The 13,404-nt window shown below is 40.0% G+C and overlaps 1 protein-coding gene across 1 annotated transcript in view; it reads right to left on the reverse strand.

The window, feature by feature from the left end:
- Positions 1–276: 276 nt before the first annotated feature.
- The window catches only part of citb (citron rho-interacting serine/threonine kinase b), a 62,104-nt gene continuing 48,976 nt past the window's right edge, over positions 277–13,404 (reverse strand). Inside the window, exons 25-41 of the mRNA XM_088008465.1 lie at positions 12,130–12,300; positions 9,877–10,057; positions 9,330–9,418; positions 9,143–9,247; positions 8,800–8,969; positions 7,907–7,951; positions 6,349–6,429; positions 6,124–6,259; positions 5,670–5,809; positions 5,467–5,559; positions 4,206–4,314; positions 3,990–4,118; positions 2,509–2,589; positions 2,341–2,419; positions 2,081–2,254; positions 1,379–1,667; positions 277–741 (exon numbers count right to left, since the gene is read on the reverse strand). Of these exons, the coding sequence (XP_087864591.1) occupies positions 718–741; positions 1,379–1,667; positions 2,081–2,254; positions 2,341–2,419; positions 2,509–2,589; positions 3,990–4,118; positions 4,206–4,314; positions 5,467–5,559; positions 5,670–5,809; positions 6,124–6,259; positions 6,349–6,429; positions 7,907–7,951; positions 8,800–8,969; positions 9,143–9,247; positions 9,330–9,418; positions 9,877–10,057; positions 12,130–12,300 (2,096 nt within the window). The 3' untranslated portion in view covers positions 277–717. The remainder of the gene's footprint in view (positions 742–1,378; positions 1,668–2,080; positions 2,255–2,340; positions 2,420–2,508; positions 2,590–3,989; positions 4,119–4,205; positions 4,315–5,466; positions 5,560–5,669; positions 5,810–6,123; positions 6,260–6,348; positions 6,430–7,906; positions 7,952–8,799; positions 8,970–9,142; positions 9,248–9,329; positions 9,419–9,876; positions 10,058–12,129; positions 12,301–13,404) is intronic.

Genomic DNA, 13,404 nt, shown 5'->3' on the forward strand with positions numbered 1-13,404 from the left:
TTTATCGTAGGTTTGCTAAAAAAAAACACCACAAAGAACAATCGGAGCAAAAACATTGCTTACTTGTTTTAGTAAGGCCGGACAACGACGGTCAATAAAGCAGTCATATGCATGTAAATATCAAAGGCTAGTTAGTGAAGAGGACCTTTCAGTTTGGTCTGAAGTAAGAAGACTGGTCATGTGACGAGAGCAAGTCTGTAACTACTGTTCAACCTGATCTGTGCAAAGAGTTGCCCCTCAGAGCTTTCTCTAGGTAAATAAAATCTGGTCTCACTCTCAGAGCAGAGAAGAAAAAAAAACACCTTAAAGTCATAATTCATAATGAGAGGATTATATTGTTTCTTAGCCAACAACATTACGAATCTCCCTGCAACATCTTTAGAAACTCTTTTTAAAAAAAATAGACATGGCTTCACCAGCCGACTGTTCCCTTTATAAAAACTCACACGTATTATATGTACAGCGGATTAGATAAGAAAAGATTCTCACAACCTGGAGAACAGCGCCACCTCCCTGCCAACCAGACCTACTGCGGGGTAATGTCCATGAAAGCACATGTTGGAATGAGGATTGTCACAGGAGACTCCTGCCGCTGCGGTGAGGCTGAACCAGGAGCTCAGGCTGCAGTATGTACAGGCGATGGCCTCAGACATGGTGGATCGCTGTGCTTCAACTCACACTGGAACCAGGGTTTCAGTCACTAGCAGCATGGAGGACTCACACTGATGACTGATCCCAGACCTGCAAACCAACAACACAGAAAAATATGACAGGAAAGTTGGATGGAAAATTGGGAGAAGCAGTTTTGACTGAGACAGGAATAAGTACTGCATTAACTTCAGGACTGGATGAAAACAGCTGTAACAAACATTTATAAAAGTGTTGAACATGTTAGCATCAGGGTGTACGGGATTAAATTACTGTAACATTAAGTTATAGAGGAAGATCATTCAAACTGCTGAAGTTCAAAAGTTTTCATGTCCCTTGAACTTTTACACATTTTGTCACTATACAACCGTAATGTTCTGGGGTTTTTCCTGTGATAAAGTGATGCCCTTGTCAATATATATATTGCAATAGACATGGTCAATATCAGTAGATAATATGTCTGATAGAATATTCAATGTGAAGAATATTCAATGAACGCAGATCCAGAACTGCACAGCATTCTGGGAGAATAAATAGCTTTAGCTGCTCAACCTCCAATACTATTCTCCTTTGGTTGAATTGTATTGTATTAAAACGGTTCAAAGAGCATAAACATGTCTGAGACACTCTGTGCTTCATGTTGCTTTATTCAGGATGTTTCACTTGTTTTCTGCTTCATGTAACACCTGGCAGCCTGTTTTCAGAACCACTGGGATCCCACCATACGGACCTTGTTAACGGGGGCTAGCTGTGTCCGGACGGACCCAGCATGGAGTCGAGTGCTGTCCCCAAATCTCCCAGGAGACCGCTCCCTGCGACTGTCCAGCACCCTGCCGGGGGACTTCTCTCTGTCCAGGGGACGAGCAGGAGACTTGTCTCTTCTGAACTCTGTGCGACCCTCCCGGTAACGGTGCGGGGTGCTCGGCTCCCGGTGCAAACCGTCATGGCTGCCAGGGCCCGAAGTCAAGCGCTTGGTGATGTGCTCCGTGTAGGTGGGGGGGCCTCGCTTACTGGGGCTGCTGCAGACGACAGAGCAGAGAGGAACGGCTTCACTGCCTGACCATGATCCTGTCAGATATTAACTTTAGATGTGAGTCAGCTGACCTTTGACCCACATAGATGTTTGTGATAAAAAAAAAAGGCTAACAGTTTTTCTGTTACGGTAAATTGTTTCTCCACCATTAGCACATTTAGCAGCACGTACACGAGCTTGATTTGATGGTGCTAAGACGGTGGTTTCTGACTGCAAACTGAGTTTCTGCAGTAGCAGCACTGGATGGAAGTGGAGGAGCTCAATTGTTTTTCATAAACTTTCTCTCAGCAATGATTTTAACAAGTCTGTGAGAAAACTTAAGTTCGTAACAGTTACATGGTGCGGCTTTAATTGGAGAGTCTGTGTGTTCTGTAGTGGTGTGTTGCGTTGTCAGCTGACCCTCTGCTGGAGCCGGTCCTCTGCAGCTCTCCAGACTCTCTGATCAGGCTGCCCTTGCAGCAGATGACCCTCAGTTTGCTCTGGTAGGAGGAGGCCAGGTAAACGGCTCCAGAGGAGATGGCCGGGCCGAGGTAGCGCGGGTTGGGAATGTCCAGGTGGGCCAGCACTGTGGGGCTGGAAACATGAACAGAGTTTTAAGAGCTTCCAGCTGCCAAACACAAAGACTTTCAGATGAGTTATGAAGTTATGATCTGCCTCACCACACTGCTGCGTGTCCCTGGACTTCAATCACATCCAGGGAGTTGAAGTAGGTGACAAACAGGTAGGGCTCTCTGTAGGCTGCAGTACAGGACACACACTCTTATTCAACGTAAAGACAGACGGAGCTGAGAGAAAAATGAAGCCAACAAGATGAAAGTAGCTCTTACCAAAAGACAGAGGCACACGGCTCCACTTGAGTTCATCAGTCCGACTTCTTCGTCCGTACGAATCCACAAAGAAACCAAACTCTGTCACAAAACATTTGTTACAGCCACAGGAAATAAAACCGTGGTGGTTGTGAAGACAATAGACACCAACAGTTCACTGAGAAAATGTTGAGAAACATGACAAGCTGAGGATTTCTCATTGTGATGGTTTGATTTCCATGACAAACCATCATATCCGAGCAGCATTCACAGCCGTTCAGCCAAACTACCACTGTTTTCTTTTACATAAAACAGAAGTGGTAGTTCTTTTTAAATCATTTTCATATTTATCACAATAGCACCACAAAATATCACAATAAAATTCGAAGTCCCTGTCACTCTCCACTAATGTTGAATAAAAACATTGCTTTGTCAGTATTTGCACAAGCATCCAAAATAAAAATGCATAACATGATCTGACATTAATTGTTCAAAACACTGAGGCAACAAGTATTTGTACAAATTGAAAATTACTAAAACACAACTTAGATTTAAAAATAAATCTTCTGGCAGAATAGTATTTTTTTTTTAGTACAGTTTCAAAATAAGCCATGATGGTCTGTGTTTCCTGAACCAAACTGCTGAGACTGTTTTTCGACTAAACAAGAGAACAGTGAAGGTTTTTCTATCAGCCAGCTGAGCAGCAGTGAGCAGCTCCACACAGCAGCACTTCTCTGGCATCTTGTTGATAGAAATTTAAACGATCAGAATAATCAAACGGTATATTTTTGTGTTTTCAGATTTTTTTTAAATCTTGGTATGTGGAACATGTCTGATCCTGTTGGTTATCTCCATCCAGCTGCAGATTCCTGAACTGTGACCGAAGGAGCAAGAGAAGAAAAACTAAACACTTTTACATCCCAGTTTACCTCTAAATGTTTTGAAGCTTCAACAGTATTTGAGTGAGTTTCATTTATCTTTTGATTCCTGTCAACACTTAGCATATAATTTCATTCAACTGGCAAATACATCAAATTTATTTGAATATTTAGCGTTTTGGCCCTCTCTTCTTCTGATTGTTTTTTTAGACTAAAGCTGATTCTGTCTGTCCTCCCACTAACAGATCGTCTTTACCCGCTGCAGACTCAGATCCACTTGCTGCCAATAAGCTCTGCACTGGTGGAGACTGTTCAATACTTTCATCCTCTATGTGCAACATTCTTAGCAACCTTTCCTCCTGCATGTGAAGTTGTTTTAATGAAAAGTGGTTTTGGGAAAGAAAATGATTTCAGGCACATCTGCTCCCATCACTTTTACTGGATCATCTCTGATCCATACATATTTAAAAAAAAAACTTATATGGATATCATAAAAAAAAAAAAAACTTGAAGCTGCAAAACACAAGATGTCCATCCCAGTAAAAACGCAGTGTACCTATAATGTTTTTACAATTTTATGTTCTGTCAGTTTCTGGTGACAGGACGGTGTGTGTTTGAACTCACCATGGAAACAGAGAAGGTATTCCTCCTTCTGCATGCTGCTGGCCACCTGTAAGATGGCAATGGGGAAGCTGTGAGAAGAGGCTGCGAACATGGCCGAGGCCAGCGACACGTCGTTCTTGTCCAGGAACTCTGCAGGACGGGAGAAACCAGAGGGATGCAGGGTTACCTGCAGTCTCCAGAAGAGAACGCACACACACACTTTGTTTGCATGCTTACCCTCGAGCACATACTGCTTCATCTCGATCTCATAGAACTTGTTGGTGCCGATGATGATGCTGTAGCTGGTCAGATGGATGCAGCTGCACGGCTCCAGAGTTTCGATTTCCTGTCAGTCGAGAAATGTTGGCGCACAGAACGACGAGAAAATGAAACGAAGTGAGGCCAGACGCTATGGACTGAAGTCAGATTCAAGGATTGAACTTGACTTCAGTCTTGACTTTTTCACATTTTGTTACATTACCTCAGACAGATCAACACAATGTAGGGCAAAGTTTTTAAGAGTAATACAAATGATTTTGTTGACAAATCAAAATCTTTTAAGGGTGGCGTGCATTAATATTCAACCCCAGTGAGGTAAAAGTTAATTTAGAATTTAGCTGCAAGTCTTTGGAAGTTTTTAGCAGTTTTTGTTTCTATCCCATTCATTTCATCTAGACAATTAACTTTTTGTCCATTCATTTCAATCTTAGTGAGTGGAAACATCAGTAAATGGCAGTTTTAAGACAGTGTAGTCACAAATTCTCAATTAGATTCAGGTCTGTACTTTGACTGGGCCGTTCTAAGACAGATCACCTGGCTTAAAAATGTAGGTCAGAACTCAGCAGCTTGGTCACATGTGGAGGATGTAATGACTACTGAACACTGACCTCCATAATAAAATAATGTAAATTATTTGTACATTTGCAAAGTACTGGAAATTCCTCCCTTGTTGCCCATTTACCCTAAAAATGAGGTTTCATTCTAAATATTTTATTTATGCCAAATAAAAACCTGTTTCATGTAGTAGTGAACATGAATGTCCACATTAATGTACTATCTGCTGATTACAATTAGCCAAAGCAATTATAACCCATAAAAGCCATCATTCTTTACATCTTTATGTACATATTTTTGTTCAACGATAGTAAAAAAAAATCACCAGAATTATTTTTTTCACTTTGTAACACCTCCAGTATTTTGTTAAACTGTTTAACTGGATTCAAACTGAAAGGCTGAGAGGGGTGGAGTGAAAGAACAACTTATTTACATCAATAAAAAAAAATAAAAAAACGGATTCAGATTGTTGTAATACAGCATATTTACACATTTGCAGAACATACGCGGGTCATAATTTGCACTCCACAGAACAGACACCTTTCCTCAGGGTGTTAAAGTACGAAAAGATTTTAAGTTTCATCATCAAACCACTCATTCCTGTCACACTCTCTCTCCGTTATTAGTAAACATTTCATGTTCCTCTCCCAACCCCTCTGCTCACCTTGCGGATGCAGTATTTGTTGAGATTGTCGTTGTAGCGCAGTATGGTGATCTTGTTTGGCATCGCAGCGCATATACACGGCCCGTTGTCAACCTGGAAGCAGAATGTTTACCTGTCAGGTCCGACGATGAAGTTTCCCATCGCCGTGGCAGCACATGTGCATAAACACACACAGCCTGCTGCATGGCGAGCTGCAGACTTACCCTGCCAGCAGCAAACAGATGGCAGCCTTTCACCGTCTCAAAGATGTAGGGAGCAAGTTCAGTCTGGCTGGGCAGGTGGGACTGGGCCAGAGACTGCTTCACTCTCTTAATCTCCACCAGACACAGAGCTCTCTCATCCCCTGCAGCCCACACACACACGTTACCAAACCACAGGTTACAGACAGGAGTCTCCTGTCCTTTATAATGAAAAGAATGCACCCACATGTTAAAATATGATACCTCACCATAACTGTATGGTATCATATTTTATTAGCCTTATTTAGTCCATCTCAGAATCATTTTAGCAGTTATTTATTTAAAGGAGCAGTACAACGTGTTACCAGGCACATAGTGCTCATTGAGATGAACTCTACCAGCAACAACATCTGGACTGAAATTCTCCAGCGGGGCTCGCTGGAGCACCAACAGGCAAAACCAAAGTCGGACATGTTACCAACAATCATCAGGAGTTTCTCCTGCTCTTTGATGATCTGGATCTGAAAAACGGATCCCAGGCCCGGGATGTGAGTCAGTGAGTTCTTGATGACATTCAGAGCGTACAGCCCCTCCTCAGACCCCACCAGGACGATCTACACAACAGACAGACACACACTTACTCAGCTAGTTGGAAAACTACTTTTGTCTTGTATTCAGGGTCATGACATCAGGCGTTTGGTACCTGATCCGTTAGAGGAAGAGTGCAGTTAATATCCAGTCTGTCATCTCCCTCCAGCTTCAGCAGAGAGTTTCCAAGCAGCTTCTGTAAGATCAGACAGAAACAGGTGAGCGGTCAGCTCCAGAGGGGCAGCGGCAGGTTTACAGGGTCAGAGGAGGGATCAAGTCCCAAATCTGTCTTGTTCCAAAGAAAAAAAAAATAAAGATATGTCTGTATAACAGTTCCAAGGTGGTTTCAGAGGAAACTGAGAAAATAAAACCCTAAAGTGATTTGGGAAAGCAAATCACTTTAAGTTTAACCTGATTTCAGAGTTTTAACAAAGAACTGGGAGCAGAGATCACCTCTCTACTGGCACACATACGCTGATGTTTCGTTTATGGAACTGAAGAAAAAAGTTTGTGTTAGTAATGAAGTAAAAGAAGTTTAGTTAAAATCCTACTGTAAAGCCATTTCTCAAAATATTCATATTTAAACAGATTGTGACTTTCAGGGTTTAAGTGAAGAAATATTCTTACATTTGATATTTCATCTGGAGGTATAACTATTTTTAAAATTATGTTTTTGAGACTAATCTCAATATTTAAATTGTTTTTGGGCCTCCTCACCTATGTTTAATGACCCTAATATGCCATCGCACAAAATAATACTGCTTCACTCACCATAACAAAACGTGTTATTATGATTATTATGACAGGCCTAACTCTGCTTGGAAATTATAAGTTTTTTTTAACTGTACACAGATATATGACATATTCTAGAGGTGGAAAACTTGAATTAGACATAATACGGCGTAACATTATTAAACTGAAATGTTCTTCAGTGATAACATCCAAATCATGACCAAAATAAGCTCCTTGATAAATAAGATCATAAACTTTGTTAGTATTAGGTTCAGATCATGTATCTAATCGTTTATAAAAACATCAACTCTAGTTTCTGTCAGCCAGTGTGTAACATGTCTCAGCTCCAACCAGACAGACTTTTTTCTGGTAACATTATAACTATTATTCTTGTATTATTTCCACTTTGGGGTAATATTATGATATTATTCCTGAATAATTACAACTAGATTCTTGTATTATTTTAACTCCATGTAGCAAAGCTCTAAAACTTTAACAGATAAGTAGGATTTATACACACTGGTGATTGTTGAGTTTTTGATGACAGATGGGCTCTGAAGACAATTGATAGGACTGGATTGTACTTAGAGACGCCAAAGTAAAGTGGACTGAATATAAATGCATGCCATCATTTTCAAATTTTATATGCAAACCATTTTGAAAAAACATTTATCATAAATCACTGCATCACTGCAGTTTGTGTTTTCAGCCAGACGAAAACAGTTTCAGGGGGTGTGAATACTTTTGCAAGGCATTGCGTGTTGGTGAGAAAAAAAATTCAGTTTGGTCTCTCAGTTTCATACAGGATGAGGTTAGCAGTGGGCAGGAAGAGTAGCAGCAGGTGAGGTGAAAGCAGGAGGACCAAGCAACACAACAACAGGCGGGTGCAGTACAGTGATCCTCAGACAGTCTGTGCTCCAGTCTCTCTCCAAACTCTTTACCTGAACCAGTGGAGACAGAAGCATTTGTCTTTTGCACGCAACGGCCTACATGTGTAAGGAAAGGCCGAGGTATCGGAACCACGCAGCAAATCAACAAATCATGCCCATATATGGGACATACAGTGCGGCATGATGGAAAGCAACAAACAGGAGTGAAAGAGACAAAGAGAAGAGAAAAAGAACAGAGACCAGTTAATGACATATGCATGTGAAATTAGAGGTCAGTATTTGAATTTTAAATGAACCTTTAAAGGGGCAGTATTATGTAAAATACATTTTTTGAGCTTTACATCATGTTATAATGTTATTCACTAATCAAAAACATATGAAGTGTTGCCTTGACTCTTTCATAAATGTTTGAGAGATCCTTTAATCTCCATGGCAACCATTCAGATGGGCAAAACACCTGGGTGGACCTAGCTCCGCCTTCAAGCTGCAGTTTACAAGCTTCCACCTCACCAAGCAGCGCCACCCTCTCCTCCAACTTCCCCACTCAGCTCCTTCAGACTAGCCAGCAACAATTAGCAAACACCTGGTGGAACTGGACATCTGCTGAGCTCATTATATTAGCTAATTCTCAGTGAAAACAACAATACTAATGTTTGAACTCAAGAAGATTTTAGAAATCAATATTTGGTGGAACAACCAGGAGGTTTTCAGCGGGGTTCACTGCAGTGGGCTCTTCATTTCTTCCAGAACTGTATACATAGAATATTTTTAACAAATTAAGTCAACAGTTACTTGATTGTGCTATAAAATGCCACTATGTGGTTGAAAACACATAATGCTGCCCTTTTAAAATGACTGAAGACATTCAGTGTGTTAATGAATCTTCCCTCTTGTGTGAATGTGAGACATCCAGCATCTAAGCAGCGAGCTGCAGCAATACTCACTGCATCGGCCTCCGCCTTCTCCCGTGCAGCTCGGCCCCCGGCCACCACCGACTCTATCACGGCCACCCAGCGCTGCTTGTCGGGGAAACTGGGGGCCATGAAGTAGACAGCCTGACCAGGCCAGCAGGGCGTATGGCAGCGGGACTCCAGCTTCAGGACGTACGCAACATCTGACACAAAAGAAGTTATAGAAAGGCGAAAAAGTTCAGAATTCACTTCATCCCTTTTTTTAAAAAAGAATGAGAAAATGTGACAATAACATAAAAACTTAAATATAAACAAAAACTAATAAGTAGGCAATAGGTAGTGGGAATGATTGGAGATGAAGACAAAGTGAGTCTACCAGACTTGGCGGTGTTTGGCAGCTCAGAGGCTCCGACTGCTCCATGAATCATCACCTCTCCCTCTGACAGACACAAGTCAAACTCCTCCAGAGGCTTCACAGAATCTGAAAGGCAAAGGGACCAGGAACAAGCGGTGGGTAGATGGTAGCGCTTGTATTTCCAAGTATCCAACAATCATTGTTTAACCTTCTCTTGGCTCAATCTCGTAGATGGAAACTTTAGTGCCGTCCAGCACCACATACTTTCTCTCCCAGCCCTGACCCCGCTTCCCGTTCCTGCCACACACGGAAAAGGAATATTAAATATCAAAAAAGTACAGGACATATGTGTTACTATACTTACAGGAAGTGTTATTTTTATTACATGTGGTAAACCCTCAACTACTGTACATATCTGTCTTACCACCATAAACATTGAGGAAGACGGTGATAAAAACAACTTAAGAACTAAAAGCTCACTATTAGAGATGAGTGGCAGGAAATCTTGCACTTTTACACAATTTTTCTTTAGATGTACTTGTATCTAAGCAGTTTTTATACAACACTGGGTGACAGAATATAATAAATGGTGCCTGTGTTGTGCTCTGACAACCAGGAAATTTTGAAAAGGGGGAGTTGGATTCATCTACCGTCTGATTAGCTCCCAGAAGCATTTTACTGGCAGAGAACAATGGAAAAATACTATTTTTGCTAAAGACTTTGACTCTCCCTGTCTTAGCCTGGCCACAGCTGACCTGGGCTGCTTCATCCAGCCCTCCAGGTGCATGTGGCCGCCGGCTTCTTTGATCTGCTGGCCTGGAGAGCTGCCTTTGTCTCGACACAGGCCCTCAGAGAGGTGCAGAGAGCAGTCGCTGGACATGCCGCAGGTGGCTGGAAGGCAGGCTGAGCACTTCGGATGGCACAGAGCATGGCATTCTGCAGAGAGAGACACACACACTCAATGCAAGGCCATGTGTGCACCACCTGAGAGTAGAATATATCAAAGTAATATATTTAAAAGCACTTTGAAGTGCTAATTGTACCAAATTTAAGCAAAGTTATTAAAGGGACATCATTACATTACTTACTTCAGTTGTCGCTAAATGCTATATTAGATAAAATTTAAGAAATTTGACTTTGTAATTTAAAGCCTTGAAATTGGGCCTCTGTCTCTTTAACAAACTCCTGCTCTTTCTGAAGCTCCGCCTTCAGGAAGTCATCACAGCATCGCTCTTCTGTTAACCCTTTCATATCGTTTTTACCAGCATTGCTCTGAGAAGTAGCTTGTAAAATCAGCTCAGCTGATGTGCAGTTCTGCTTGACTTAGTACAGTACAGTGTAGGACTGATTTGGTGATAATTTTCTTGATTAATAACTGGCTAGAAAAAGGTGCTCAGTAGAAGCATTTTTTCATACAATCTGAATCAGGCGAAGCTAAATTGTACCACTTGAGTTCTGGGTAGAACAAATTTACAGACAGTGAAGGTTTTTCATCTTAAATGTAAAGTGTAAATCAGTGATTCTTGAGAATAGGGACAAAATGGGTTTTAATTTTCCCATATTTTTTTTAAATTATTTCTCAACCTTATGTATGCAAATATGACAAATAATGTTTAGAAAATATGAAGATGCTAAGGTACAGGCTCCCAGTTGCGAATTTTTTTTTAAAAATTACATTTTTAATCGACCTGACCCAAAACTTTGTCATCACCATCTGACAAAAATAAATCTAAAATGATTTTTAAAATACCCCATTAGTGATATTTTTACTCAATTTACAGACAAATTTCAAATGCTTCTCAAGAAATAAAATAAATATTATTTAAAACAAAAAACAAGAAAAAGTCCATCTGATGGAGTTGACAGTGCATGACGGAGTTGACACAGAACTGAAGGTGGTGACAAACTAGTGAGTAAAATGAAAAACTTGGTACATGTGAAGTAATGCAATTCATGTAAAATACATTAAAATGAATTAGTTGCACAATTAAGTGAGATTTGACAACAATTTCACTGAAAGAGTCAGAAAAACTCTGACGGAGTTGACATCTGACGGAGTTGACGAAATGCCAAACTACCTTGATTTATATGATGTTATTCTGAAGGAGGCCATATTGTAGCTCGTCAGGTCCATGAAATCTTTACATTATACCAAAATTAAGCTTTTATTTCGCAAAATTTCATCAAAGTTTTGTAAATTGTCAGTTATGGAGTTGACATATCATGGTTGTGACAAACAACTTAGGAATAAAACAGAAGAAAAAACTAAAGAATAACTTAAGCTAACCGGAGCTAACTAGCCCTCCTAGCAAAGGAAGAGAAAAGACAACGTCATGGGGTCCTCAGAAGTTCTGGTGCCCCCCAATAATGCCTGATTTTTTTTTACATTCTTTTCATTTCTGACGGTGTTGACAAAAACTAAGGACAAATTTCAATGGAGTTGGAAAATATCTAAAAATTATTTTTAATTCAATTTATCGATACTTTTATAATTATTTATATGACTACTTATACTTAATTGTCATAATATATAATTTTAGTATTTCTTTAATTGTTTTAAACTATAAGAATGTATTGAGTTCTGCTCCTGGACAAGGGCTTTTACAGGCATCATCCACCGACTACAATGTTTAAAATAAAAAAATATTCAGCAAAAAAAAGAAAAATATACATTGTTGTGCTCACATGACCCAGGTTAGTTTAGTTAGATATTTGAAAAAAATATATTTTGTGTATATTTTATTCAAATTTCATGCTTTATCCATAGGACCTGTTTTGTCCCTATTCTCAAGAATCACTGAAATACTTTTTGCACAGGGGTTGCTTAATTACTGCTCTGTGTTGCTTTTTCTGCCTCTTTTTCTTTTAGAGTCTGCGACCTCCAGTTAACAATTCGTCGATTAATAAATTCATTGACAATTATTTTAATAATCGATTCATCAGATTGATTATACAGTTGTTTATAAATAGATCTAGTTTACATGAGGTTTGTGTGTTCTCTGACTCACCAAGACAAGTCGCCGCTTGGCGGCCAAAGTGAACAGTATCCAGGCACACGGTGCACTTGGCGGCCCTCATGTTGAGCCCCACTGTGAACCGGTGAGGGGTGTTGTGGTGGAGCACCCGCTCTCTCTCCCTCTCTCGGTCTCGCTGACTGTCCTTCAGACGACGGTTGTACTCTGAATACAGACAGGGAACACAGTGAGGGTGCGCCGCTCCGCTCCGCCCCGCCCAGGTACATCCAAAACCTCAACAGCTTAGAGCGTCATGCTGCAAAAGGAACTGGAAGATGTTGAGCAGAATGCGTATGCAAGTAAACTCTGAAGGCAAAAACGCTTGAAAGGTCAACTCGTTTAATCGTTTGCTTTGGATTGTGCTCACTTTGCTGATTTTTAAAGGGATTATCCAGTCAATGTGAAAGTCTCTTCATTGTGTATACAGGAAAAAAAATAAATCTCTTCCATGTGCAATAAAATGCAGTTTTAGAGCTGATTATCATATTGATCCATTCACTTTACAATGATCAAATAAACCAGGTCAAATGAATTAGACTGAATTGAAATGGGAAATGGTTTTTATTTGGACAGATTATCTACAAAAAAATAATCCCACTCATGGGGAAAAATACATGTTAAGAAATAATTGTCTTTAATTAAACTCACTGGTCTAATAGTTACTGGCACCCCAAATAATCTCCTTTAAATAAAAATAACCAAAACTTTCTGTCTCATTTTAACTCCTCTAAATTAGTCAGTTTCTAGGAACGTCTAATCCATCGCTTTCTGTTGGCTTGGAGAATAAATAATTATGTACATATTTTAGACACTAGGCTAGACAAAAACTCATATTTATCTTCCACATAGTGAAACAAAAACAACTTAAGTTCACTAATCAAGAACTACAGCAAAGAGTCTCTATAACAACCACTAGATAGCTAGCTATCATTTGGGAGTCATGCTTAAAAAATATATATTTTCTGCCCTTCACTAGAAATCTACCAAAATCTTAACTAGAACTGTGTTCATCGTTGCAAAGAGACTATCTTTAATCTCATTTATCAGGTTTTTACATTTGTGTCTGGATTGAAGGTTTTCATATGAACGGTAGAAGTTCCTGTGTCTCCTTTCAGGAACACAGAGCTAAAGTTGTTCAAATATTGTTTGAAGAACAGAAAAATTGACTCCAAAGTATCAGGATCCTCATCAAACAATAGTTTAACAGAATAAAAAGAACTACCAACAAATTGCACAGATTTTAATTAGGCTTAAATTGTTTTCGCTCCA

The sequence above is a fragment of the Poecilia mexicana genome, unplaced genomic scaffold, assembly GCF_051168715.1.
Source record: "Poecilia mexicana isolate PSO_F unplaced genomic scaffold, ASM5116871v1 scaffold_9, whole genome shotgun sequence".
NCBI lineage: Eukaryota > Metazoa > Chordata > Actinopteri > Cyprinodontiformes > Poeciliidae > Poecilia > Poecilia mexicana.